The sequence below is a fragment of the Malania oleifera genome, chromosome 1 (assembly GCF_029873635.1).
Source record: "Malania oleifera isolate guangnan ecotype guangnan chromosome 1, ASM2987363v1, whole genome shotgun sequence".
NCBI lineage: Eukaryota > Viridiplantae > Streptophyta > Magnoliopsida > Santalales > Ximeniaceae > Malania > Malania oleifera.
The window spans coordinates 18,420,981-18,447,670 of NC_080417.1; the positions used below are offsets into that span (position 1 = coordinate 18,420,981).

The 26,690-nt window shown below is 35.5% G+C and overlaps 1 protein-coding gene across 2 annotated transcripts; it reads right to left on the bottom strand.

Moving 5' to 3' along the window:
• Window positions 1-5,572: 5,572 nt before the first annotated feature.
• On the bottom strand, window positions 5,573-10,584 carry LOC131159958 (protein DCL homolog, chloroplastic-like). Of its 2 annotated transcripts, none has more exons than XM_058115209.1 (3): window positions 9,977-10,584; window positions 9,061-9,175; window positions 5,573-5,818 (listed from the first exon to the last, which is right to left on the bottom strand). In XM_058115209.1, exons 1-3 carry the CDS (start codon window positions 10,306-10,308, stop codon window positions 5,660-5,662), a joined length of 606 nt encoding a protein of 201 aa, XP_057971192.1. In that variant the 5' UTR covers window positions 10,309-10,584; the 3' UTR covers window positions 5,573-5,659. The 2 variants fall into 2 exon arrangements, with proteins under 2 accessions (XP_057971192.1, XP_057971200.1); XM_058115217.1 differs by having other exon boundaries at window positions 9,061-9,169; window positions 9,977-10,571.
• Between the last annotated feature and the right edge of the window lie 16,106 nt (window positions 10,585-26,690).

Sequence of the window (26,690 nt, forward strand, 5' to 3'; positions counted from 1 at the left end):
GTGTGTTAGATTTTGGGGGTAGTTGGATCTGATATCTGCCGTTGATTAAGTTTGCATACAATAACAGCCACCAGGCTAGCATTGGAATGACACCATATGAGGCTTTGTGTAGTTGCCGGTGCCGATCTTCGTTGTACTGGGATGAAGTAGGTGAGCGGCAGATTTTGGGGCTAAAACTTGTTTAGCAAGCCACTGCAAAGGTCGAACTTATCAAGGAAAGGATTAAAGCCACCCAAAGTCGGCAAAAGAGTCATGCGGATACTCGCTAACAGGAGCTAGAATTTGAGATAGGTGATATGGTATTCTTGAGAATTGCTTCGATGAAAGGGATGATGAGGTATGGAAAGAAGGGTAAGCTAAGCCCTAGATACATTAGGTTGTTCGAGATTCTGGAGAGGATTGGTTCGGCGGCGTATAGGATAGCATTACCCCCAGCGAGTCTAGGACACACGACGTATTCGACGTGTCCATATTGAGGAGGTACGTTCCAGACCCCTCACATGTGATTTGTTTTGAGTCTTTGGAGATCGGGGATGCTTTGGCATACGAGAAGGCACCGGTTCATATTCTGGATCGAAAAATACAGGAACTGCGTACCAAGGATATACCATTAGTGAAGGTGCTGGGGCAAAATCATGCAGTTGCGGAGACTTCTTAGGAGTTAGAAATGGAAATACGCCAGAAATACCCACAACTGTTCAGCGAGGGCTAGTGCCAGACGAGTAAGGACATAGTTGTGTGTGGATGAATTAGAATAGGTTGTGTAGTTAGTTGTGTATAGTTTGAATTGTGGATAGTCTTTGGGGAAAATTTGTTATGGATATTGTAATTTCCCAAAGGCAGTATTATAACCACGATATTCCTCCTCCACAAGTGAGGGTAATTAATAAACGTGGGACGGGACCGCTATGTGGGCGGCTACTAACTCTTCTGTAGACAGGGGTTGTGAGTTAAGAATGTGATTGGTAATAGTTAACAAATTTCGAGGACGAAATTTTTGTAAGGAGAAGAGAATGTAGTGATCCTAAAAAAAAAAATATTTTAAAAATTAAAATTTTAAAAAATTAATTAATTAATTAATTAATCAATTATTAATTAAGTAATATAATATAATAATATATAATATTATAATGATATATATATTATAACTTGAAGGATCTCAGGATCCTTCACGAAGAAGAAAAGAACAGAGAGTGCCCTCCACCTCTCCTCCGTCCCCTCTCTCCCACTCTCCTCAATCTCGTCTCCAATATTCGGCCGATCGGAAATCCAAAAATGTCGTTTCGTTCCTATCACTGCCACTGACAATTCTACTGGAGCAGATTTGTCGTAGGAGCGGCGTAGGCATATTTTCTAGGATAAGGCCAATTTTCACTCTTACCTCAATTTTTCTTAAACCATAAGTCTAATTAACAAATGAAAATTGTCAGGAGACTCGTGGGGAGATTCTTTACAATCTAACTAGAGCGGGTTTTCAAATTGGAGTTCCGGGACATGAATCTTAAATCAAGAGTAAGTTTAATAATTTAGGTTTTATTAGGCTACTTAGGGTATTTAAAACTTAGGGAAATTTTAGAAAAAATTACTTTAAGGATTGTGATGAGTAACGTAGTGAAATTTGAATTTCAGGGTTTCACGAATTTTAAACGCTATGGAGCATAAGCCGAGGTGTTAATAGGCTTTTTAGGAATCAGGTAAGGGAATTAAGTTAAGTCAGAATTTTATTAAATATGAACTGATTAAATTGTTATATATTTATTTATGAATTTAAAGGTTATTTTGAAAACCAACCGTTCAAAATGAATTTTACAAACTTAGGATATATGGCATGGTATTTTGAATAGAAACGAACGGTGGAAAGCTTGGTTGTTTATATGGTTATGTTTAAATGTTAAAATTGTGTGGCCGATAATTATTTGGTAGGATTTATTGTTTAACTGGATTTGAGATTATTTGCGAAATAATGGAATTGTTGTGAAATACTGGAATTGTTGTGAAAAAATTGGAACTGCTTGTGAATAATGCAGGAATTTGGTATGACGGCCGAGGGGCGAGTTTTAATTGACGACTATACGCCGGATTGTATTTTGTGGCCGAGGGTCAGGTTTTTGGAATAACAGGAAACATATGTGAATTAACGTTTTAAATGGTGATTTCTATTATTTAAATTTCATGACATGCTATAGGAACCCTGGGGACTAGTGTATTGTGAGCACGGTATTGTTTCTAGTTAGGCCATGTGCACCCATACTGTTTTGGATAGAAGTGTAGGGGGTCCAGCTGACTGCTTGCGTGAGGTTGCAATAAGGGCATTAGACCTGTAGGTTTGTTGTGGATGCTTGCAGATGTTTTTGCAGAGGATGTTGTTTTTTTAACTTTGTTTGGGCTTATCACCCAATCTTAGTCTAACTTTCGAGCCGCACAACCCGTGCCATGGGGGAAGTAAATGACGTGTTTGTCAAATGGAGTGTTTTATATGCATATATGTTAATTTATGTGAAAACGAATAATTAATAAGATAACTTCGAGAGTTTGCTGAGAAAGGTGAGTATCTTAATAGCAGTAATGGTATTAGAATAGAGGGAAGCTACTTATATGGGCGGGTAATCTTCCCCATCCTTGACTAATTGTGTGTGTGAGTGTAAAATAAAAATGATTTAATAAATGTGTTTATCTATTTAGTGAACTAACTATTTTCTATACACTAAATGCATGCTAATTACACACTGACATTAGCTTAGTCTTTTCTTTACTAAGATGAGTCTCACCCCTACTTTACAAACTGTCTTTTCAGGGAATCCTAGAGATCGGATCTAACAGATTAGAGGAGTTAGGCTAGTGGTGTAAATTTTATGTAGGCAGTGTAGTCAGAGATTTTATTTTTGTTTAGTTTTATGAGATGTAATTATGTGAAAATAAATATATTTATGTATAAAGATAGTTAGAACTCTGGTAATGACTTGAGGATTTTGTATTTTGTTTCCGCTGTGTATATGTGTTTTATATATGATGAATAAGTTATCAGGTACATAGACGTCACTAAAGTAGCACTCTGGGCTCACGTGGCAGGTCGGGGTCGTTAGATATATGTTAATTATTTTAACTAAAAATATATCAAATATTAATTGAAGCTACTAATTATAAAGTTAAAATTAAAATGTAATTAATTATTAATTAGGAAATAAATTTTAGTTAATTTTTAATTAGAAATATTAAAAATGTTCACATTACAAATGTTAATCATAAAATTTTAATTAACTTTTTAACTAAAATTTTAAAATTTCTATTAATGGTGTTAATACTTATGTTAATTAAAATTTTAATTGACATTTGTAATGTATTAAATATTGTGATATGGATTGAATAAATAGGATGCACAGTGGAATAAACAACAAGTAAATGTAAACACAACCAGAATAAGAACAACAACAGATTTTACGTGGTTCGGAAAAGCCGACATCCACGAAAGCAATGACACAAAAATTTCACTATAAAATCACAATGTACACAATACACTTCTCAAAAATGATCACTCACTCCTTCAATATATGCCCAGAATAACATATATAGAAGTCCTTAGAGGTTTCCCTCTGTTTACCCAACCACCCAACGTTCAAAAAATTCAAAATTCATAAAAATTGCTCGCAGTTCAGGCGCCTTTCGTCGACAAGTTCAGGACTTCGTTGACGATCCATAGAAGACCACTTATCGACGATAACATGCTTTCGTCGACGAGTCTAGAACTAAGATTTTCCTCCTCTTGTTATTTTCTTATCGACAATTTCAAAACCTTCGTTGACAAGTCCTTACTATCCTCTCGTCGATGAACACAGGGTCATTGACGATCTCCTATCGTGCTGCCCTTTCATGTTTTTTCTTTCTTCCTTCTTTGCTTAAGAAAAACAAAATATAAGAGCCACAAACAACATTAAATAAAATATTATTATTATTTTAAATAAAAAATTTAATATAATAACTAATATTTAGACACCATATTGCTCTCAATTATTTCTATTAATCAGTTATTAAGTGTTAGACATTTTAAATTTATAGTTATTTAAAATTTTAGGATACAAATTTAATTAAGTACACATTCATAGTATGTTTTGTGTTGAAAATTAAAATACAATTATTTTTCATATATTCGTTATACACGTGTCAAGGGTATAATGATCATCTCTCTAAAATACCCACCAAAATTCTCATGTTGAACCAAACATTGACACAAGAATCCTTTACACATTCTTAAGAATCTTATAATATAAACCAAATAAAAATATTACCACAATGTAGGTACCCTACTTCCAAAAAAGAGATTTCCAAAAGGTCATTTTATAAAAATATTTTTTATACAACGAGCCAAACGAGTCCTTGGAGGTTAAACTTAGATTGACTTATGCTCTATTTGGAACTCAAAAAATTTTAAGGTAAGGAAAGGAAAATATTAAGAAATCTATTTTTTTCATGTTTGGTTATTGAGGAAAGTAAGAGAGAAAATGAAAAAAAAAAAAAAAATGTACCAAATTCATGAACAAAAGTTTGATTTTGCACATTATTAATATTTAATAATTTTTCTTAATTTTTAATCATTTAAAACAAACTTCTATTTTTAATAAAATTTAATATAAAAGAAAAATATAATGAAAAATGTGTTTTCTCCTTACTTTCCTTTTCCAAATAAAATCCTTGATCCAATGGACCATTAATATTAGTCCATTACAAGCTAGCTTCTATTTATAAAAATTCTAACTATTAGGTGCAAACAAACATTTCAAGTATTTAAATAAACACTAGCCTATGTTTGGAGAGATTTTGGATCCGGATTTGTATTGAATTTGGATAAGATATAATATAAAATTATATTAAAATTTATCAAAATCCACTCAAATCCAAATCCAAGGTCCAAAATTCATACTCTCAGACGAGTGAAAAACTATATCCAAACTAAATGGATTTTTTTAGAAAAAGAAAATTCAAACCCAAATCAACCCAATACTTTCATAAAGTGACCAGGCCAAATCTCTGTCAAACCCAAATCAACCCAGTACTTTCACAAAGTGACCAAACCAAATTTGTCTGGATCTCTCTCTCTCTCTCTCTCTCTCACACACACACACACACAATAATAACTGCAAGCTGATAAAGCCCATTTTTCCATCTTCATAAGCATACATGCAAAAGGAACATTGAGCTATTTATTTATTTATTTTCGGATAGTAAAAAACATTGGCTTAATTCTAACCAACATATTTTTATGCCACAAGGGGATGCCAATACAGGCTAAGAACAAGAAATCAATTGATAGTTTGAATCAAATAGTCTAGTAATGATTTTAAGGGAGACAAAAAAAGGAGGGCAAAACAGAGCAAATGATGGGAAGGAATCCTTTTGTGTATGGAAAAGAAAGTTTAAGATGTAGAAAAAAGAAACCAAAAAAAAAAACAGCATAATCTCTTTATTTTGGTAAGTGAATGACTGAATGGCAGACCTTGCACCATCCAATTCTTATGGACGTAGGGAAAAAAAAAGAGAAAAAGAGATGACTTAAAAGAAGAGGCTGCCACCACAGCAATTCAAATGAATAGTAATTATGCTTTTCTTCTTCATTTGGCATACAAAGAACAGTCCAGTAATTTTGCACTCATTCACAACGATTATGCTATCGAAAATGTCTCAGAATAAAACCATCAGCATATTGCGGATAGGTTTTCTTGATTAAGCCCTTGATGCATTTCCAATATGAGAAATCAACCAATTCACCATCCTTCCGGACTATGAACAAACACCGTGAACTTTCAAAATCAGGATGATGCCCAACCTGTTATTAACACACAAAAAAAGGGGGATTAGAATATGAGGAAATTCTAAATATACTGCAAATACTCAGCTCACATCCCTGAAAATGATTAATCAGATCTTTACCTAAACTTTCCATAGAAATTAACAAAATATATTTAATGAACACCCCAAACAAAACAAGACAAAACAAAATTTTAAACATGGAACTTTACGTTAACTGTCTACTAATAAAATTTTACACCAAACTATCCAGTTAACTGATTCCCCAACAACAAGACTTGAGTAACCTAAAATGACAGTAGCCCTTCCACATGGCTCCCTAGTTTGGTGATACCATTTGTTAGCCATCCCTGAGCTTCATCTAACAATGGGAGATTGGGGCTGTTACTCGTATCAAATTCAATCACTCCTATTTGTCTCACTTACTGGGGAAAAAAATAGAAGAGAAAAAAAAAAGAGGAAAACCCTAGAGAGGAGTAAAGGAAAATCAAGTTAATAAAATATCACATTGTATATCATGGATTATTCACCATTGCCTGAAACACATATGAAGGTTACGCACTCTCTGAAATCTATGTTATTCTAAAATCGTATGAAGTACTATTGGGATGAGACACAGTGACAATGATTCACCATGCCTATGTACCTGTATCCGCCCTTTTCTTTGTTTGGGGTACACATTTTTACTGTCCTAGAGCTTTGTAAGTAATAGCGAAAGTATAAATTAAGAAAATATCATGCATGTGAGAAAACATACAACATCAGTAGTACGTAAATCGTGCACTCAGCACTAGTAAAATCCTGAACACTGATAAGGTGCCCAAATAGGCCATTAGACTGCAAATCCCAATACTTACTCTTCTAATACAGATAAAAGATAAATTTTGTTCCATATTGCATCAGATCTCTACCAGAAGTCAAATTTTATCTTGGAAAGGAATCCATAAATATCCCCCAATATTTTCCACATTTAGGTAAATCAAGTGAAGTATGCAAGGTCAAGCACTCTCAATTGTCTATCAATTATTATGAAGATAAAAATCAGTAAATGAATTACATATATTTATTTATTTTTTTAAAGAAAAAGACAAGCAGTGTCACCGAATCAGCCATCAACCCAATAAAGGAACTGGTTCACAAGGTCACTAGCGCAACTAATGGGTCAATAATAATATATAAAAATTTTATGACATTTAAAAAATATTTTAAAAATAAAATACAATTTAAAATGAAATTACATGTTGCCTAGTCAATTCAAATTTAAGATCACATTCATAACTCAAACATTAAAAATCATGATTAAGTCTTAAAATTTAAGGTAAACTCAACCTAACTTCTACGTATTACAAAGATAAACAATAGCCTACGAAGCAAAATATGCCAACTGTAGGCTAGTGGGAAACATACTATGTTTATGGAACACGTGGAAAAATACAAGTAACAAATTTAACAAAATTAAAATATTTTAATTAAACAAAAAAAAAACCACAAAATACAAACACCTTCTGACCTTCATCTATAGAAAAGTAGAAAGTAGGAAATGGAGGATGCAATAAGGCCTTCAGGCTTGGGCAGTTTTTGTGCCTTCATGCAGTCATCAGGGATCCTACAAGCTGCAGTTTGCAGCTCTGATTTTGTTGTTTTGAAGCATTGGGTATGGGGTATGGCTGCATGGGGGCAGGAAAATGGGGAATGCAGTAGGGGCTAGGGTTGACATGACCTTTCCTTTGCAAATTTTTTTTTTTTTTGGCAGCAAGTAAATTTGTGAATGGGAATAACCAAATGGTAAAAAATTAAAAAAGAAAAAGTAAAAAACACAAATGATAGACCCAGTCTGAGTTAGCCAAATTTGTCCACATTAGTCTGGTTCTGAACACATTTGAGGGGTCTGTTGCTTTTCCAGTCTGACATGGAACCTTAGCCCGGGTTTAGGTCAGGGTCACCAGGTTTCCAGGCCAACCAGCAGGGTTGGGTTGGAATTACTAACACAGGAAAAAAAAAAAAAAAAAAAGCAAAATAACAAATGAAATATTAAAAATATCATATATAATTTGTAAACTGCTTTTTTAGACATTCAAAAATATTAAATTGAATTATTAAGTAAATCATGCCAAGAGATAATTATAATATAACAAAGTTTGAATTATTTTCAAGATCTAAGATGCAACTCTCAATTATTTTAGAAGGTTAAGGTTCAAGAGTTCAGAGATAAAAAACTCATACTAGGACATTTCTTTCTTCTAAATACATGGGTAAAACATTCTAGCCAAATCCAAATTGAGATCCACACACTTAAAATGTGTAAGCCGCAACTAAAAAGGCACAAAAGGCTTGCCTTTTGTCTTTTGTACAAATGTAAAAGCCTCATTGTGTAACGAGTTGGGTGGCAAATAAAGCATACTATTATTTTCAATTTTGAGTTATGACTAAAGTGGGATTTGCAAATGCATCAATTGGCACCATAACATATATATAATTTTGGTTTCATAAAATAGGGTCCATCATTTGGCATGTAGCAAGTGAAAAATCACATGCAAATGAGACTATGCTCACACTGTGTTTCAAGACACGGTGTTAGGGCCTTCGATTTGGAATTGTGTGATATGAAACACAATGCAATTCAAAATAATACTCAATTTTGTCCCATTCCACCCAACTCCAGATTGAAGAACCAATTCTATGTTCCCAATCCAACATCAAGCGAATTTTATTATAATGTTGCCAAATATTTAGAAGATGAAGTTGGACCATGAAGAGTGGGGATAAGGCATTTAACTCCACACAACAGAATCAGCTAATATCATAAATCTGTGGAGATCAGTCTCAAAGTACCTTGGACAGCAAATTATTGTTTCATCTACAAAATGACACAAGATAAGGAAACAAGAAAACATCAGAAATTCAGGGGCTAACATGAACTGAGTTTGGTGTAAAATGTTAAATCCACCAAAGGAAGTCCTAATTTGAGAAAGAAAAGCTGCTGGGATTCAAAAAACAACATTCTCCTGGAGGATTGTGTATAACTATAAGGCTAAGAAGTGCTGTGCTGCTGTGTTGCTAAAGCAACAACTAGATGGCATGGACATTCACTTGGGAACTGGATTATCACAACTTTTTTTTAACATAAAAATACTTGAAGTGGGGATGCTCTCTTGCCACGCCTTTCTCTCACTCGCTCGAGTCAGACTCAATCACTCTTTTTGTTTGCAAGTTGTTAATCAAAGTGGTAAAATGATGTTGATTAAAATTAATGGGACATACCGTGATGTAGTCAACTCCACATCCTATCTTCCTCTCGTATCCAGGATGATATGGAAGCAACCTCTCCAGTATAGTTTGCTCGTGGTCGGAAGCCAGTCTTTCACCACTTCTGTATCTATAGATCACAATTACCATTGAAAAAGAAAAAAAGGAAAAAGAAAAAGAAAAGAAATATATGGGTACTAGCAGGTAATCTGTATTTAAAAGATAATCTATACCAAAGAATTTCATGAAGTATTAGATGGAATGTCAAATTTGAGGTAAAAAGTTCAAACCCATTTCACCAAATTTAAAGTTAATCAATTAAAAATATTTAAATAAAGCAATCTGTTTTTAAAAGACAATTTATACCAAAGAATTTCATGAATTATAAAATGGAATGTCAAGTTTGAGGTAAAAAGTTCAAACCAATTTCACCAAATTTAAAGTTAATCAATGAAAAGCATTCAAATAAAGCAATCTGTGTTGAAAAGACAATCTATGCCAAAGAATTTCATGAATTATAAGATGGAATGTTAAATTTGAGGGGAAACAAAATTATAACCCATTTTACCAAATTTAAAGCTAATCAATCAAAAAAGTTCAAATAAAGCAATCTGTATTTTTTCAAAAGAAAATCTGTGCCGAATAACTTCATGAATTATAAGATGGAATGTCAAATTTGAGGTAAAAAATTAAAACCCGTTTCACCAAATTTAAAGTTAATCAATTAAAATCATTCATATAAAAGCAATCTGTATTCAAAAGACAATCTATGCCAAAGAATTTCATGAATTATAAGATGGAAATTCAAATTGGAGATAAAAAATTAAAACCCATTTCACCAAATTTAAAGTTAATTAATCAAAAACATTTAAATGAAGCGGACAAATGTAATCATAATCATAGGACATAAGAATCAGAAAAGGAGTCTTACTGGTCAGAGTGAAGAATCATCCGGACCAAGCCAACGAGAGGGAGGGTTTCTCCCAAAATCTGATCTTCCCAATCCACCAACTCAGCTTCTTCCTTCTGCTCAGAAACTTCTTCAATTGCGTCCTCATCGTCCACCAAAGACACACTCGCGGGCTTTCTGAGCAAACCCGGAATGACTTGGCCTTCGCCGGACGAAGTTTTGAGGGCACGGACACGTGGCGCCGGAGAATTAGACGGAGGGCGGAAAATTGGTGGAGACGGCGGTACAGAGATGGGGTTTCTGAGAAGGTGAACCGGCGGCGGTGGCGGTGAGGCTCTAAAGACAAAAGTCATGGCCGAGCTCTGCTACGATAACATCCATACACTACACCCTGGAGGTCTATCTTCCTTCTTGTACCGTCGGTCGCTGGAGTTGCGGGAGAGGACTTCTGCTGGTCTCTACAGCAGCAGAGAGTGGCGGGAGAAGAGACTCGTCACTGGCTGTGGATAGGCAGGATAGGAAGCTAGGAACCAACGAAACGCAGCGTTGTGGTGTGATGAGCCCTGTTCGAACGATGCCGTTTCGTTGATTTCGGCAATCGGCACTATGGCCCATCTAGGGCAGGAATCGACGTCGAAGAATGCTTTACGCCTTTATGTCGTACCTTTTTTTTTTTTTTTTTTTTAAATTTTATTTTGTAAAATAATTGTAAAAAATATGATGTTATTTTAAAAGGTCAAATATTTGTTTAAAATTTTTTAAAATTATTGTATTTTTTTTAAGTTCGTTGAAAAACAAAAAAAATACAAGGTAACAACAACTTTTAAAATAAGAAATGATTTATTTTTCATAATTACATCTGCTCTTATATTTTATTATTAATACTTTCTTTGAAGTTTTGAATAAGTGAAGCTTTTAATGAAATTAATTTTTTTCAAAAATTTAACGTGGGATAGTATTTTTTTCCCCCAGATGCTATCAAATTTTAAAACAAAATCTACTAAACAAAATAACTTAATATGAATCAGAAAATGAAAACTCAAATTTAACTGACAATTAATTGTTGTTAACTGTATAATCATCTCTTTCTAAGTATTTAAAGTCATAAACTAGTAAATCACAACAGAGTATCTTTATGTCTTCATATTAATTAGCGAATGACAATGGTGAGTGTGATGGAGAATCTAATATGAAATTAATGACTAACAATTAGCAATGGAGAATTTTATTTCCAAACCTAGACTAGAAACTAAAGTGATTTGGTAGAGTCACAAAGAGGACCTAGCATTAGGGGAGGAGGATTAAAGAATAAAACACATAGTCGATCCGCACTAGAGTTAGGTTTAGGATTTGGATGATGAAAATTAAAATTTGGAGAATTCAAGGTCAAGGGATAGTGGGGTTAAAAATGTTTTATAGATATATATATACTCACCAAATAATACTCATGCCTACAAGCTTTTATCAATTTATTTTCTTTTTTTACTTAAATAATTTTTTCTCTTGAAGGATTAAAAGCCAACCTGCACTATTTTTAATAGAAAAACAAACTCAATTCGAAATACAAACAACTCTTCAAATATGAAGCCACAAATTGAACATCCTATTTTTGTGTTTAGGTTTAGGTTTTGCAATAACATAAATTGCGTTATTTTGACGAATAACTTAGGCTTTGTTTGGATCTTAAAAAACATAATAAAAATGAATTTTATTTTTTTAAAATGAATGCATTTTTTCATACTCAATTTTTGAGAAAAGTGAGAAAGAGTATAAAATATATATCTAATTTATGAACACAAATTTGATTCTACACCTCATTAACATTTACTTGTTTCTTAAAATTTTTAACCATATTACAATGATATTTTATATTTGACATCAAGAAAAATATAATGGGAAATTAATGCCCTTCATATTTTCTTTCCTTGTATTAAATTTATACTGATTTCAAGACATTTTGCTCTCTGCCAAGTAACCGTTGACTTTTTGCCTTGTAACCATCGACGATTTCCTTTTGGGCTTCTCATTTTGCTTTCTGCCAAGTAACCATCAATGGTTTGCCCTGTAACCGCCAATGATTTTCTTCTGTTAAGTTAGTTTTTTCTATTTTTTCAGCGTTTGTTTATTGTTAATTTAGCAGTTAATTGTTTAGTTAGTTAACTCTCTGCATGTATATATACGAGGTTTATGTTGTACATGAAAATACACAAGAAATAAAATACACATTGAAGACTTGAGTTTTCTCTCCAAGATTCAGTTTTATTTTCTTGCTTTTCCTGCAATATTCTTCTTGTTTTCAATTCTATCATGGTATCAGAGCAAGGTGCTTCGTCTTGATTGAAGATTTTTCCAATCCATATTTTCTCCATCATGGAGAAAGTCCTGGTTCAATCTTGGTTTCTCAGCCCTTAAATGGTGAGAATTATTATGCATGGAGTATATCAATGTTGATAGCTCTCAATGCCAAGAACAAAATAGATTTTGTGGATGGAACATTTTCTCAGCTTGAAGATCAGGTTGATCCATTGTATATTTTGTGGTTTTGTTGCAACAATATGGTACATTCGTGGATCTTGATTTCTCTCACATGAGAGATTGTTGCCAATGTTATCAGTTCTTCAATTGTTGAAGAAGTTTGGAAGAATTTGAAAATCGGATTCACACAAGGTAATGCTCCTAGCTTATTTCAACTCAAGAAAGATCTTGTTTTATTAGTTCAAGATCAATCTTCTGTTAGTTCTTCTTACACAAAGCTGAAAGTTGTATGAGATAAATTTTCTATTGTGAAACCCATTCCCAGTTGTTCTTGTAATCTAGGATGTTCTTGTGGAGCTTTGAAAATAGTAATTAGGCAACATCAAAAGGAATGTGTTGTTCAATTTTTGATGGGTCTAAATGATTCTTTTACACACATTTGAGGACAAATTCTACTCATGGATCCAATGCCATCCATTAATAGAGTTTTGTCCCTCACTTTACAAGAAGAAAAGTAAAGAAAGATGGTGGGATAATCTTTGATGACTGTTTCATTCAACAAGAATGTTCCTGCAACAATGGTCAAGAATCATCAAAAGCAACATCCTAGGCCAGTTCGAACTCATTGTGGTTTTACTAGGCATACAGTTGACAAATGCTACAAATTACATGGGTATCCTCCTGGATATCATCAAAATTCAAGAACCAAGACATCATCTGCACATCATCTTTCATTATCTTCCAATGACTTAGATTTTTTGGACACAAATTCTCGGTTTCTTTTCACTAAAGAACAGTGCCAACAACTCTGAAACCTAAAGTGTAGTTCCAAAAGGGGGGGGTGAATTGGGTTTATTAAAAATTTCTTTGATCCTCTTTATGAGCTCTTGTCTCCTTTTACAATCTCTTAAGGTTTTCTCGTATTTTCGTTAATTAGACAATACATACTAACTCCTATTTCCTTTTAATCAATTCACAATCAATAAATACAATCAATTAATTTACCATTCACACACAACAACCACAAGACAAGAAATCAATTTTGAATATTTAAAGGTCCTGCAAATGAATGTTCAATTCTTGTTGTTGATTTTTGAATTTGAATATTGTAATGACAATCAATTCAATATTAGAACTTAATTAAACCTTCAGCTAACAAGTTTTGGGTGTTAACCAATCAACGTACTTCCTTTCGGTTTCCGCAAGAGATCGATTAACCAACGTACTCCCTTTTAGTTTCCGCAAACCCAAGAACAAATTAGACCTTTTTGGGTTTACTTAAATTCTAATAAGTATTACTTTATGATTTCAAGTATTAAAACATTCACGCAAGTTATATTGTTGCTAAAATTAAAAGGAGAGTAAGGAGAAGAAAATAACACCACCACTTTTTATGAGGTTCGGCTTACCCTAGCCTACGTCCTCGCCTTAGGTCAACTACTTAAGGAGTTAACTAAATCTTGTTTCTTCCAGGTGGAACAAAAAACCTTACACAATTTACTCTCTTTTTCAGGAAGAGAAAAACCTCTCCAAGCACCAGCTTGTGTTTGGTCCAATGATCCAATCAATCCTTTGAACCATTCAAAGTACAAGAAGATGGAAAATAAATCTGCGTACAAAAAATACTCTCAAAATTTAGAGCAGGTTGTACAAATTGAGATATAAATTGTACTTCTAAAAACTAAAGCAAAATAGAATATATGAAGCTCTAAAGTTTTATAAGTCACCTGTTGACTCTACGAGTCCAATCTTGTTTTGATAATGACAAATCACTTGATATTTGATCTGTGCATTGAGTTTGTGAATAAGACGTACACTAAGCATGCACGGAAAGTCAACAAATCTTGGCAAGATCCATGGAACTCAAAGAGTATGAAAATCAAGATGCAAGCGGCAAAGTTCAAGAATATCTTGGGAAAGGGTATTTAGAACTCACGTACTTACATTTTCGTATGATTTAATTTGAGGCTTATTATAACTTAGAATGATTTTAGGATTCATGCATTTCATGTACATCATTAGGAAACTCTCATGGACCTTAAAATGTTTTCAAAATCATGAAAAATATGTTTTATGAAAGACCCAAAAAAAGGAGCCAGGCAGATTTTTAGTTAGAAATGAAAATTTGAGAAAATGGGGACTTTGGTCGCCTGAACTTAAACCTCAGTAGCCTAAAGAATTTCTTCGGTTGCCTGAAGATTAAGTTCAGTCGCCTGAAGAATTAAACGGGAAAGATAGAACCTGACAGAGGTACCTCGGTCGCCTGACCTTGGAACCTCAGGCGCTTGAAGTTGACACTTTAGGAGCCTGAAGTCGAGTTCGGTTGCTTGAACTTGCGAGAAAGCCTAAAAATTAGTTCTTTATTAAAAAGACACGCGAAGTATCTTATTGATCCAACGGCTGAGGTTAATTCTAAGGGTAATATACTATATATTATGAATATCTAAACCCTAGAACATAAGCTAAGACACACAACAAGAAAAGAACACATCTCATTGCAAGATTTGAGAAAACCCTAGAGCTGATTGTCTGCACTTCAATCTTCTTTCATCTTCTTTGGGCAAATCTCTATTGAAATCAAAGGGCATTCATTCATCCAACTAAACTTCAATCCAGTATTAAGGTTTGATCTTTCAAGTTATTACTTTTTAAGAACCTCTCATCTCTTTACGTGTTTAGCATTAGAAATAGGTTTTGATCTTGAGTGTGTATTCACATATAAAAACTAATTTTTGAAAAGATCATGTCTTGAGAAAAACTTGTTAGCTTGGTTGATTGATTTGTGATTCAAGAAGTATATAAACACACACACACACACACACACACATATATATATATATATATATATATATTGTTCATAGGGCTTCTTATTGAAAAACCTACTTTGATTAAAATATTGGAACTTGAAGGAAAACTTTGTGATTTTTTGTTGAATTGTATTCAAGTCAAAGTTTTGTTAAATAGTTCACTTCAAACATACTTGTGTATCTTTACAAAGTGAATCAAAAACCCTAGTTGACTCCAAGGCATTTCAAATATCACTTTACTTGGGAGTTTTTGATTAAATACGAATTTGTGTGTTGACACATATCATACATCAAACGATTGTATCATTTTTCATACATTCTTGAGCTTCAAGTTATATCATATGTTAATGTGCTAGGAAATTGAATTGTATTCACAAGCTTTTGTTAGAAGCATTGTTTTGAGTGTTATTGTAAACACGGTTCGGGTTGTGAACCGGATGTGAGGAGGAAGTTGTACCTCTTGTGAGCAGCGGATAAGGAGGGAGCTGTACCTCTTATAAGCAGCAGTTTGTAAGGGAAGCTCCATCCCACTTTAAGGAGCAGAGTTTTTAGTGAATCCTTGAGTGGTTGCTCAAGGCGAGGACGTAGGCCAAGTCGGCTGAACCTCGTAAAATCGCGTTTGTCTTCTCTCTTTCTTTTACTCTTTATTTTTCGCTTTATATTTAAATTGAGTGTATTGCATGTATAGATAGGATTGCCACACTTATACATAATTGAGCAACAAGAAGTAGTTGGTAAATTGATAAGAAACGTGTAAAAGGAAACTAAGTGGCTTAATTTTTTTTATAACCAATTCACCCCCCCCCTCTTGGGATTACACCTTAATCAACATTTGGTATCAGAGCGGGTGTACATAGACGTAATTGTTAATTTGTAAAAAGATCTAGATGGATTATTTTGGAGTATCCCCAATTGGTGTGGAACAAATCTCTGTAAGACCTCCAATGTTTTATGGTGAAAATTTCACCGAGTGGAAAATGAGAATGACTATTTTTGTAAAATCCATGGATTGGAGAACTTGGAGAGTAATTGATCAAGGAAACCTAGTTCCTATGAAAATTATTGATAATGTTGAAATCCCTAAATCTGAATATGAGCTGAATGAGAATGATATGAAATTAATGCAAATAAATTTCCGTGCTATGAACATTCTATTGCTTGGTTTAGATACTAATGTTTTCCATGAAATCAAGTCATGTCAAAGTGCTAAGGAGATATGCGAAGAACTCGATAGTAGATTTGGAGAGACCAAAGGAAAGAAGTCCTCTACTTGGGAAGATCCATACTCAAATGATAATGTAGTGGAAAACTATGGCCTAGTTGCATTGGTTGATGAAGAGGTACACTCTACTCACTCTACTACTCATTCAAATTCTCAAAATGATTCATGCAATGACTGTGATACATCATGTGATACCTCTGGTAGTGAATATTGTGATGAATCTGATAATGATAATATGCCATCTTATGAGGAAGTACAACAAGGACTTGCTAAAGTTCTTAAAATACTAACAAGGATGACCAACAAGAAAATTATGTTGGAAAGAGAAAATAAAGACTTAGAAAAATAGTTAGATGATCTGTGTGAGTCTCAAACTTCTTGGAAAAAAGAAAAGACTAAAAAGGATTTAGAAATTATGAAATTAGAAAATAGGAATGATATGATGGCAAAAGGGCTGAAAGAGTTAAGATCTAAGATTTCATGTGATAAGGCAAAAGATCATAAAATTCTTGAACTTGAATGCAAAGCAAACAAAGTGACCGATGAATTGGTAAAATTACAAGTTGTTTGCAAAAGCTTAAAGAATCCAAAATTTGAAGACCTAGAAAGAAAGATAGAGGATCAAGCTAAGATCATCCACACATTTACTAAGGGAAAAGAAAATTTTGACAAACTCTTAGGTTCCCAAAAGATGACCTTAGACAAAGAAGGTATAGGTTACAATGGAACTGAAAATAGGAAAAGAAAGAACCTATACATGGGGTATTTTGTTAAAGCATCAAAATTCTACGCTAGCACCTCCACCGGTTCGTATGCTCACACCACCTGCATATTATGTAAAAATAAGGGACACATTAAATTTGATTGTCCATTTAAAAGGAAAGGTGTTAAAATCAAACAAGTGTGGAAAATAAAAGAAAATAGTGACTTCACACATAAATAAAATAGAAGATGAAATTGTTGGCCAAAATCATAGGATGTCCGTTTTACAAGGCTTAACTTAATGAGACATAGAAAATATAAAATCTGAGCTTATCATATAAGTGCCTTGATATTATGTACTACATACCTACTTGACCACGAGTGATGTGGTGATATGATATATGTTACACATGTATTAATTGGCCTGACTTGATGTTGAAATGCTTGGTTCACAATGTTAAAGAATTGGGAATGAGAATATTGAACTTAAGCATAAATTGTTGATATAAGGAAAATTCTTGAAGCATTATATATTAAGGGAAATAAGTTCGAGAGGTTCAAATCAAAGAACTAAGGAAAATTCAGAAGTTGAAGCACTTCGGTTGACTAAGCTGACATCCTCAGGCACCTACATGTACCTCAGGCGCCTAAGCCTTAAACCTTAGGCGACCGAACAGCTACTGCCTGTTGAAATTTCACCCAGGAAATTCTTCAGGCGCCTACACTTATTCTCAGGCACCTGAAGTCGCGGATTTCTTTTATTTAAAATACGCGAAACCCTATTTCAGTTATACTTTAGGCTCTTGAACTAAAACCCTCCACTTACCCAAAGTGCCAAACGTCTTACCCCTTTTCAATTTCCAGTGATAAAATCTTAGATTTCAAGCCTCCAAGTTCGATTACTCATGCTCTAGGGTTTGAAAGGAATAATTTGCTGCTCAAGGAAATCTCACAATGCCTCGAACTAAGCAAATGACAAGTCATGGTTCATCCTCTGGTAAAATGACCCAAATATTGAACAATGGTTGGTATCTTCTCAATCTAAACATTGGTATAGGACTAGACTCCTTATCGTTGAACCAATCTTTGGTAAGATTCTTGACCTCCAGTTCTTCAAATTTGAATTTCCTGAGATTTTATCCTTATTCCAAAACATTGGCTGGAAAAACTTCATTGAGTATCAAGCAAAGGGGACCTTTCCTAACTTAATAAAAATTTTCTATGCAAACATGACTCTTGAAGAAAATTCTTTATCAACGGAGGTGAAAGGTAAGAAGATAGTGCTTTCTCCTAAATCTTTAGCATCCATTTTGAATGTCTCTCCTGGAAATTTTGAATGTCCAACATTAGGTCAATCATGGATGCTTCAACAAAATTTTACACCTGAGGAGTTTTTGCCATTGGTCATGGAAAATGAACCAACCTACTTTGGGCATCCACCATTGTATAAGCAACTAAACCTCAAAGAACAAATTCTCCAAAAAAATTATCACCAACAACATTCTACCACAAGCTGGATCCTACAACCATCTTTCGTATGCTGATTGCTTTGTTATGTGGTGTCTGTTAAAAGGAAAGAAACTTGATTTAGCTAGCCTTATCATAAAATGGATCTGGGCAAAGCTTGATGCATCCCGAATTACCCTTCCTTACGGTGGAGCTCTCAATCTTATTTTTTCAAAATTAAGTGTTGCCTCACTGATAGACCTATTCATCAAGAGGACTAGATATGAACTCTTCACCTCAACTAATCTCAAACAGATGGGATATGAAAAACGGAATCAGGAGTGGTTCTTGAAAAGGGGAAGACAACAAAGAGCGGTTGCTGCACCTCCTATTTCACCTCGGACTCAGCCACAAGAATCTATAACTGAACCTCCTTCATGGTTCATGCCATTCTATAATGAATTCACATCTTTTAGCCAGGATATGCGTGATAGCCTTAAATCCATAGAGCAGCGTCTTACGCGTATTGAGCAGGCACGTGCTAGTTCTTCACATGTTGATCCCATGGACACTAGCTCCATACCCCGCAGTGATAATTCAACTGAGGCATCTGAAGAAGAAGAAGAATAAGAAGAAAAAGAGAAAGCTGGTAATGACGGGAAGAGTACGATAAAGAAGAGGAAAAGGACGAAGAAGAAGAAGAAGACGAAGAAGGAGAAGGCTCTCACCAATTCAAGACCGATCATGCTTATTGCTCAATGATGCTCAACATGCTCACATAGTATTTATTGCTCAAATATTACTCCCCATTTTGACATCAATCAAAAAGGGTAAACATTAAAATGTACATATGACCACATACTCCTCACTTATGCCAAGATTCAACATCATATCTCAAACATCCACATGTAGCATGCTGTATCTCATTTATCATGAGCCTATGTTTCAAGAAACAAGGAAAGCAATTCAAGTTAAGTGTTGCATTATACAACACATCAAAGTACATGCCAAATTAATTTTGATCATTCAAAAGAGACAAGTCCTAGGTGACCCTAGAGACAGTTTATTGACTGTGGATTTTTTTTTAAGCCTTGTTCTTTTAGTTTACTCCTCTACTATGTAGTAGACCAAGTTCTCTTCTTATGGCTATAAATCTATCTTTTGAGAGTGGTTTAGTAAAGATATTAGCCCATTGGTCATTTGTATTTATGAATTCTAGATTTATGTCTTTTTTTTTTAACATGATCTCTTAGGAAGTGGTGTCTTATGTCAATGTGCTTTGTTCTTGAGTGCGAAATAGGATTTTTAGATATGTTAATTGCACTTGTGTTATCACACTTAATTGGTACAGTTGTGTAGTTTAAATTGAAATCTATTAATTGTTGTTTCATGTAAAGAGTTTGTGCACAACAACTACCAGCTGCTACATGTTCGGCCTCAGCAGTTGACAAAGCCACGAAATTTTGTTTCTTAGAAGATCAAGAAACTAAAGATCTTCCTAAGAAGTGGCATGTGCCATTTGTGCTTTTTCTATCTATCTTACAACCAGCATAGTCCGCATCTGAATAAATGATCATTTCAAAATTGGTGTCTCTAGGATACCATAGTCTTGAATCCATAGTGCCTATTAAGTATCTTAGGATTCTTTAACAACAATTTGGTGTGATTTCTTAGGTGCTAATTGAAAACGCGCACACATACACACACTAAACATTATATCGGGTCTACTGGCCGTTAGATATAATAGACTTCCAATCATGCCTCTATAGTGCTTTGTGTTTATGGATTTTCCCTTTTCATCTTTGCCTAGACTGATGGAGGTACTTATAGGCGTGCCTATGGGTTTACTATTTTCCATACCAAATTTTTGTATCATATTTTTTATGTATTTTGTTTGACTTATAAAAGTCTCATTTTTTGCTTGTTTAATTTATAGTCCAAGAAAATAGTTTAATTCCCCCATCATGCTCATTTCAAATTCTTCTTGCATACATTTTGCAAATTCTTTATATAAATGTTCATTTGTAGTACCAAGTATTATATCATCTATGTAGATTTGAACTAAAAGTATATTATTTTCCCTATTTTTAATGAATAAGGTGCTATAAATTTTTCCTCTTTAAATTCCTTTCTCAATTAGAAATCCACTAAATATTTCATACCAAGCCCTAGGGGCCTGTTTTAGTCCATACAAAGCCTTAGTTAGTCTAAATACATGGTTAGGATTTTTAATATCTTCAAAATCAGGGGTTTGTTCAACATATACCTCTTCATTAATATACCCATTCAAGAATGCACTTTTGACATCCATTTGATATAACTTAAATTCTTTGTAGGAAGCATAAGCTAACAACATTCTAATAGCTTCCATTCTAGTTACGGGGGCAAATGTTTCATCATAATCTATTCCTTCTTCTTGATTGTACCCCTTTTTCCTTCTTTGTCGTTTGTCATCCTTTGTTGTTATACCATCTTTTCAAAGTTATCCTTACCTTTGGTAAAGTTATAGATGACCTTTTTTTTCTCTTGAATTTTATTTTTGAGATTATTTATTTCTTGCATAATCTTGCTATCTTCATTCACTTGAGACTTAACTAATTTTTGAGATAAGTTATTGATTTTCTTCTCAAGTTCTTCAATCTTTAAATCTTTTTTATTCTTCAACAAGTTTTGCAGATTCAAGTTCATTTTTAGTGCTTCGTTTTGTTCTTTCAAGTTTGTGTTCCTCTTTGAGATTTTAATGAACTTATTATGTAGAAAGAGTAATTCAGCTTGAAGTTCTTTATAAGATGACATACTTTCACATGAATTACTGCAAAACTCATTACACGAATCTTTAGAGAGGGAATAATAAGAGTTTACCTTTTCGTTATGCGCCATGAAGCACATGTTCGCTACTTCTTGATCACTTGGCTCACTTTCCGATTCACTCGAACTAGTGTCATCCCAAGTTGCCTTCATTGCAGGTTTCTTTCTCTTCTTTTCCTTCTTGAGTTGTGAGCATTTCGGTTTGATGTGTCTGACCTTTTTACAATGATAGCAAGTGGGAGGATTATTTTTATTTTTGTATTAATTTTTAATGCTTTCTCCTTTTTCGACTTTTGATCCATTAAATTTTTAAGTGAATTTTTTGTTTCTTCTTAAGAATTTTCCAAGCCTTTTAGTTATTAGAGCTAAGTCCTCATCTTCTAATTCACTAAATTCATTATCTTCCTCACTTGAATATTCTTTCAAAACTTTTAGAGCTATAGACTTCTTATTTTTGGTTTCTTTGCCTCTTTCTTTTAACATCATTTCATAGGTTAGAAGAGATCCTAGGAGTTCATCTAAAGAAGTTGTTTTAAGATTTCTTCCTTCCATAATGGCTGTGGCTTTTGGTTCCCAAATAGATGGGAGTGCTCATAGAATTTTTCTCATGGGTGGAATAAGTTTTTCCTAAGTCACTAAGTGAATTTATGATATGGGTGAACCTAGTGTACATGCTTGTTATACTTTCATCAGAGTTCATCCTAAAGGCTTCATATTCACTGGTTAACATATTGATTCTACTTTCCCTAACATCTACTGTGCCTTCATAGGTTATGTTGTGCCCCAAACCCCGAAATGGGACTCAGGGTTGAGAATGTAACCTAACATGTCCCTGTATCATACAAATCATCACAGATACAGTACAAAGGATGAGGGTCCGACCCCGTGGGGTTCCCAGGCACCCTAAACACATTCAAACACAATCATACACGCAGCGGAATAACCATACATACATATGCAGTACCATACCAGAGTCTACACAAGAGCAGACACAATGCTCTATCGAAACGTACAAATGGGTGCCCAACACATCCAAAAATGGCAACCCACCAAAATTATAGTCCTAGCACTTACCCAGCGCTAAATATGGTACACCGGCCACTACGCTCCCTACACCAGGACGCTAGTTTCGGTTACCTGAAGGACCTGTAAAATGTACATACAGCATGGGTAAGACACCTCTTAGTAAGGAAGAACACATGTTATATCGGTGTGTGGCATTTGAGTGTTATCATGATACAACGTACACGCAGTTAAATGCATTCCAATACTAATTTCCACAGTGCACACACACACCCATACACATACACATGATCAGTAATCTCGGTGTTGTCACACCCTTCCGCCCGAAGCCTGTTCGTGACAATCCAGTGTTGGCCCGTAGCCAACCCGTGAAGCATGGTGCCATGGCTAGTCCTCGACTCCCATGGCATCGTACAGGCGCATAACTGGTGGATCCACACCCTTCAGCCTGATCTGCCGAAATAGGCTCACGCCTTCGGATGTAGAGCCGGACACTCTTGCCTACATGGTAGGCGATAAACACATGCCCTCGGATATAGAGCCGGACACTCTTGCCCACATAGCAGGCGGTAAAATACATGCCCTCGGATATAGAGCCACTCTCAGTACTTGGAATAATTTCGGAACCGCGTTCCTACTAGCATTTCAACATATCACACACACATGCATGCTCATATAACCAAACAAACCATACCCATTTGGTAATCTAAATCATGGTTTTTCAAACAAATACAGTTTAAACAAGTCAACGCACGACCATCCTAATATCACAGTATAAATCAACATATACCCATGGTTTTCAATAAAACCCGAGATGCAGCTCGTCGCCCCCTTTTCCCAAAACTGTAATAATGAAAAACCCATAATTTTCCCCGTTATATCCCCCCCAAGTGAGTAGCCAAACACACACAGAGGACCGTGGACCACAATTCCACCAAGTCCAATTTAAAAAATAACCAATATAAACATAGTTCCCCTTACCTTTTCCTCGAATAACAAATCCCAAACTCCAAGGCCCCTAAATAGCGAACCGAGTTCCAAAACCTACAAATCATAGTACAGAATCTACTCACAAAAAAGTTACCTACAAAACTACCGGATCAGAATTGAGAACCGAGTCTTGCCTCGATTTTTAGCCAAAACCCAAAAATCTCCGAAATGGGATTCCATTTCATAGAACTTGTAGAGAATCCTTCCACGATCCTTGTGGTAACTTCAGATTTCCAATTCCATCAACGATCGACAAAGAAATCTAGAGAGAGAGAGAGAGTAGGGAGAGGTTTAGAGAGAGAGAGAGAGAGATAAGATTGAAGTTTCTTAGCTTGGAAGTAAAGAATATTCTATTTATGACCCTTCGACCTGACCCAATTCATCGACAAAATGGTGTTCTCGTCGACGAATATTTCACTGACTTTGTTGACGAATTGGTGGCCTTGTCGATGAATCAGGGATCTCTAGTTTTTCTGAGACTCCTCGGCTTCTCCTCGTTAACGAGTCTCTGAATTTCATTGATAAGAAGAACAAAGGCTTCGTCGACGAAATCCAGCTTCGTCGACGAAATATACCAAATTCCCAATTTTCCCCTTTCTTGTTTTTTTAAACCCAGTTATCACGGTTCGGGTTCTTACAATCTCCCCTCCTTACAAAAATTTCGTCCTTGAAATTTGCCATCTCTCATTCACAAACTTATACATACAATCGAATACACATATATACAACTCTTGAGAAAAACTGGCAACTACTACAACATAGTCCCATCATACACATACATATACATACTCTCACTTATGGTGGAGGAATACCATGATTACATATACAACTGTCTCAGGAATTCACAATACGCACACACTCTCGACGACTAATCACCTATCCCAACCCATAGTAGGATCATGTACAAGTGTTCAAAACAACTGTGGATACTTCCGGCGTATTTCCGTTTCCAGTTCCCGAGAAACCTCCTCAACCTTGTGATTTCACCACAATACCTTCACTAACGATATCTCTTTGGTACGAAACTTATGAACTTTACGATCCAAAACCTGAATAGGTATCTCCTCATATGTTAAAGCATCCCCAATATCCAACTCATCATAACTAATAACATGTGAAAGATCCAACACGTACCTTCTCAACATGGATACGTGAAACACATCGTGGACCCTCGAAAGTGCTGGAGGTAATGCAATCTTGTAAGCTACAGGACCCACTCGCTCAAGTACCTCGAATGGTCCGATATACCTCGGGCTCAACTTGCCATTCCTCCCAAATCTCATCACCCCTTTCATCGGAGCAATACGCAGAAATACTTTACCTCCCACTTTGAACTCTAATTCACGGCAGCGAACATCTGCATAACTCTTTTGTCGACTCTAAACTAATCTAATCCTCTCCTAGATCAAACCCATATTCTCAAACTCCTGTTGCACAAGTTCAGGTCCTAACACCTAACGTTCACCAACCTCATCCCAACACAAAGGCGACCGACACCTCCAACCATACAAAGCCTCGAACGGTGCCATCCCTATACTAGACTGGAAGATGTTATTATAAGCGAACTCTATAAGTGACATAAACCGTATCTAGCTACCACCAAAGTCTAACACACACGCTCGCAACATATCTTCCAATAACTATATCATCCTCTCCAACTGTCCATCAGTCTGGGGGTGGAACGCTATACTGAAAGTAAGCTTTGTCCCCAATGCCTTCTACAAGCTCATCCAAAATCAAGAAGTAAACCTCGGATCCTGATCCAATACTATGAACACCGGTACTCCGTGCATTCTCACAATCTCATGCATGTACAAATCTGCTAGCTTGCTCAAAGGATAGCAAACTTTCATCGGTATGAAATAAGCAGATTTCGTTAGTCTATCCACGATCACCCAGATAGCATTCTGCCCGTGAAGCGTTGGTGGCAATCCGATCACAAAATCCATGGAAATATGCTCCTATTTCCACACCGGAATAGGCAAAGGCTGCAACGGCCCCGCTGGCCTCTGATGTTTAGCCTTCACCTGCTAACACGTCAGACACTGCTCCACGAATTGAGCAATCTGCCTTTTCATACCTGACCACCAGTAGGTCTCGCGCAGGTCTTGATACATCTTCGTACTACTAGGATGTACCATATACATAGAATGATGCACCTCCTCAAAAATCGTCCTTCTGATCTCATCATCGTTCGGAACACATAGTCTGGTCCCAAACCTTAACACACCTCCCTCAGAGATGTTAAACTCTATAGCCAGTCCCTGCTGTACCTTTTCCATAACCTTTGCCAACTCTGCATCACTAGCCTGCGCGGCTTTTATACGTTAAAACAAGGTCGGTTGGACCACCAAACCAGTAAGATAAGCCTGATGATCACCACCCACCAACTCTATACCTGAGCTTTCCAAATACCGTATGATGTGACATTGAATTACAACCATAGATACAGCCGTAGGCCCTGACTTCCGACTCAATGCATCAGCCACTACATTAGCCTTCCTCGGGTGATAACTGATCGTGCAATTGTAGTCCTTAATCAACTCTAGCCACCGACTCTGCCTCATGTTCAACTTCTTCTGCCTGAAGAAATAACTGAGGCTCTTATGGTCAGTGAAGATCTCACAGTGCACCCCGTACAGATAGTGTCACTAGATCTTCAGTGCATACACCACAGCAGCTAACTCCAAATCGTGCGTAGGGTAGTTCTGCTCATATTCCTTCAGTTGTCGAGACGCATAAGCTACTACCTTACCCTACTACATAAACACACATCCCAGACCTTTCAGAGACGTGTCGCTATAAATCACAAACCCACCATCCCCCGAAGGAATGGTCAACACTAGAGCAGTAACTAGTCGGTGCTTCAACTCCTGAAAGCACTACTCGCAATCACTAGTCCACTCAAACTGGACTCCCTTCCTAGTCAATCGTGTTAGAGGTCCACACAATTTAGAGAAACCCTATACGAACCGAAGATAGTAACCCGCCAATCCCAGAAAACTCTAAACCTCCTGCACATTTTCGGCCTTACCGAGTCGACCACAACTTCAATCTTGCTAGGATCAACTGATATACCATCCCTAGTAACCACATGGCCAAAGAAAGCAATCTGACTCAACCAGAATTCACACTTCTTCAATTTAGCATACAACTTCTTCTCCTGCAAAATCTGTAACACTAACCTCAAATGTTCCACATGCTCTTCCATACTCCTCGAGTATACCAAAATGTCGTCAATGAATACCACTACGAACCGATC

Coding starts and splice junctions, on each gene's coding strand:
- LOC131159958 (XM_058115209.1), bottom strand. CDS start 10,308: ATGACTTTTGTCTTTAGAGCCTCACCGCCACCGCCGCCGGTTCACCTT. Junction 9,176..9,976: donor ATGATTCTTCACTCTGACCA/GTAAGACTCCTT, acceptor TGTGATCTATAG/ATACAGAAGTGGTGAAAGAC. Junction 5,819..9,060: donor GTGGAGTTGACTACATCACG/GTATGTCCCATT, acceptor TGTTAATAACAG/GTTGGGCATCATCCTGATTT.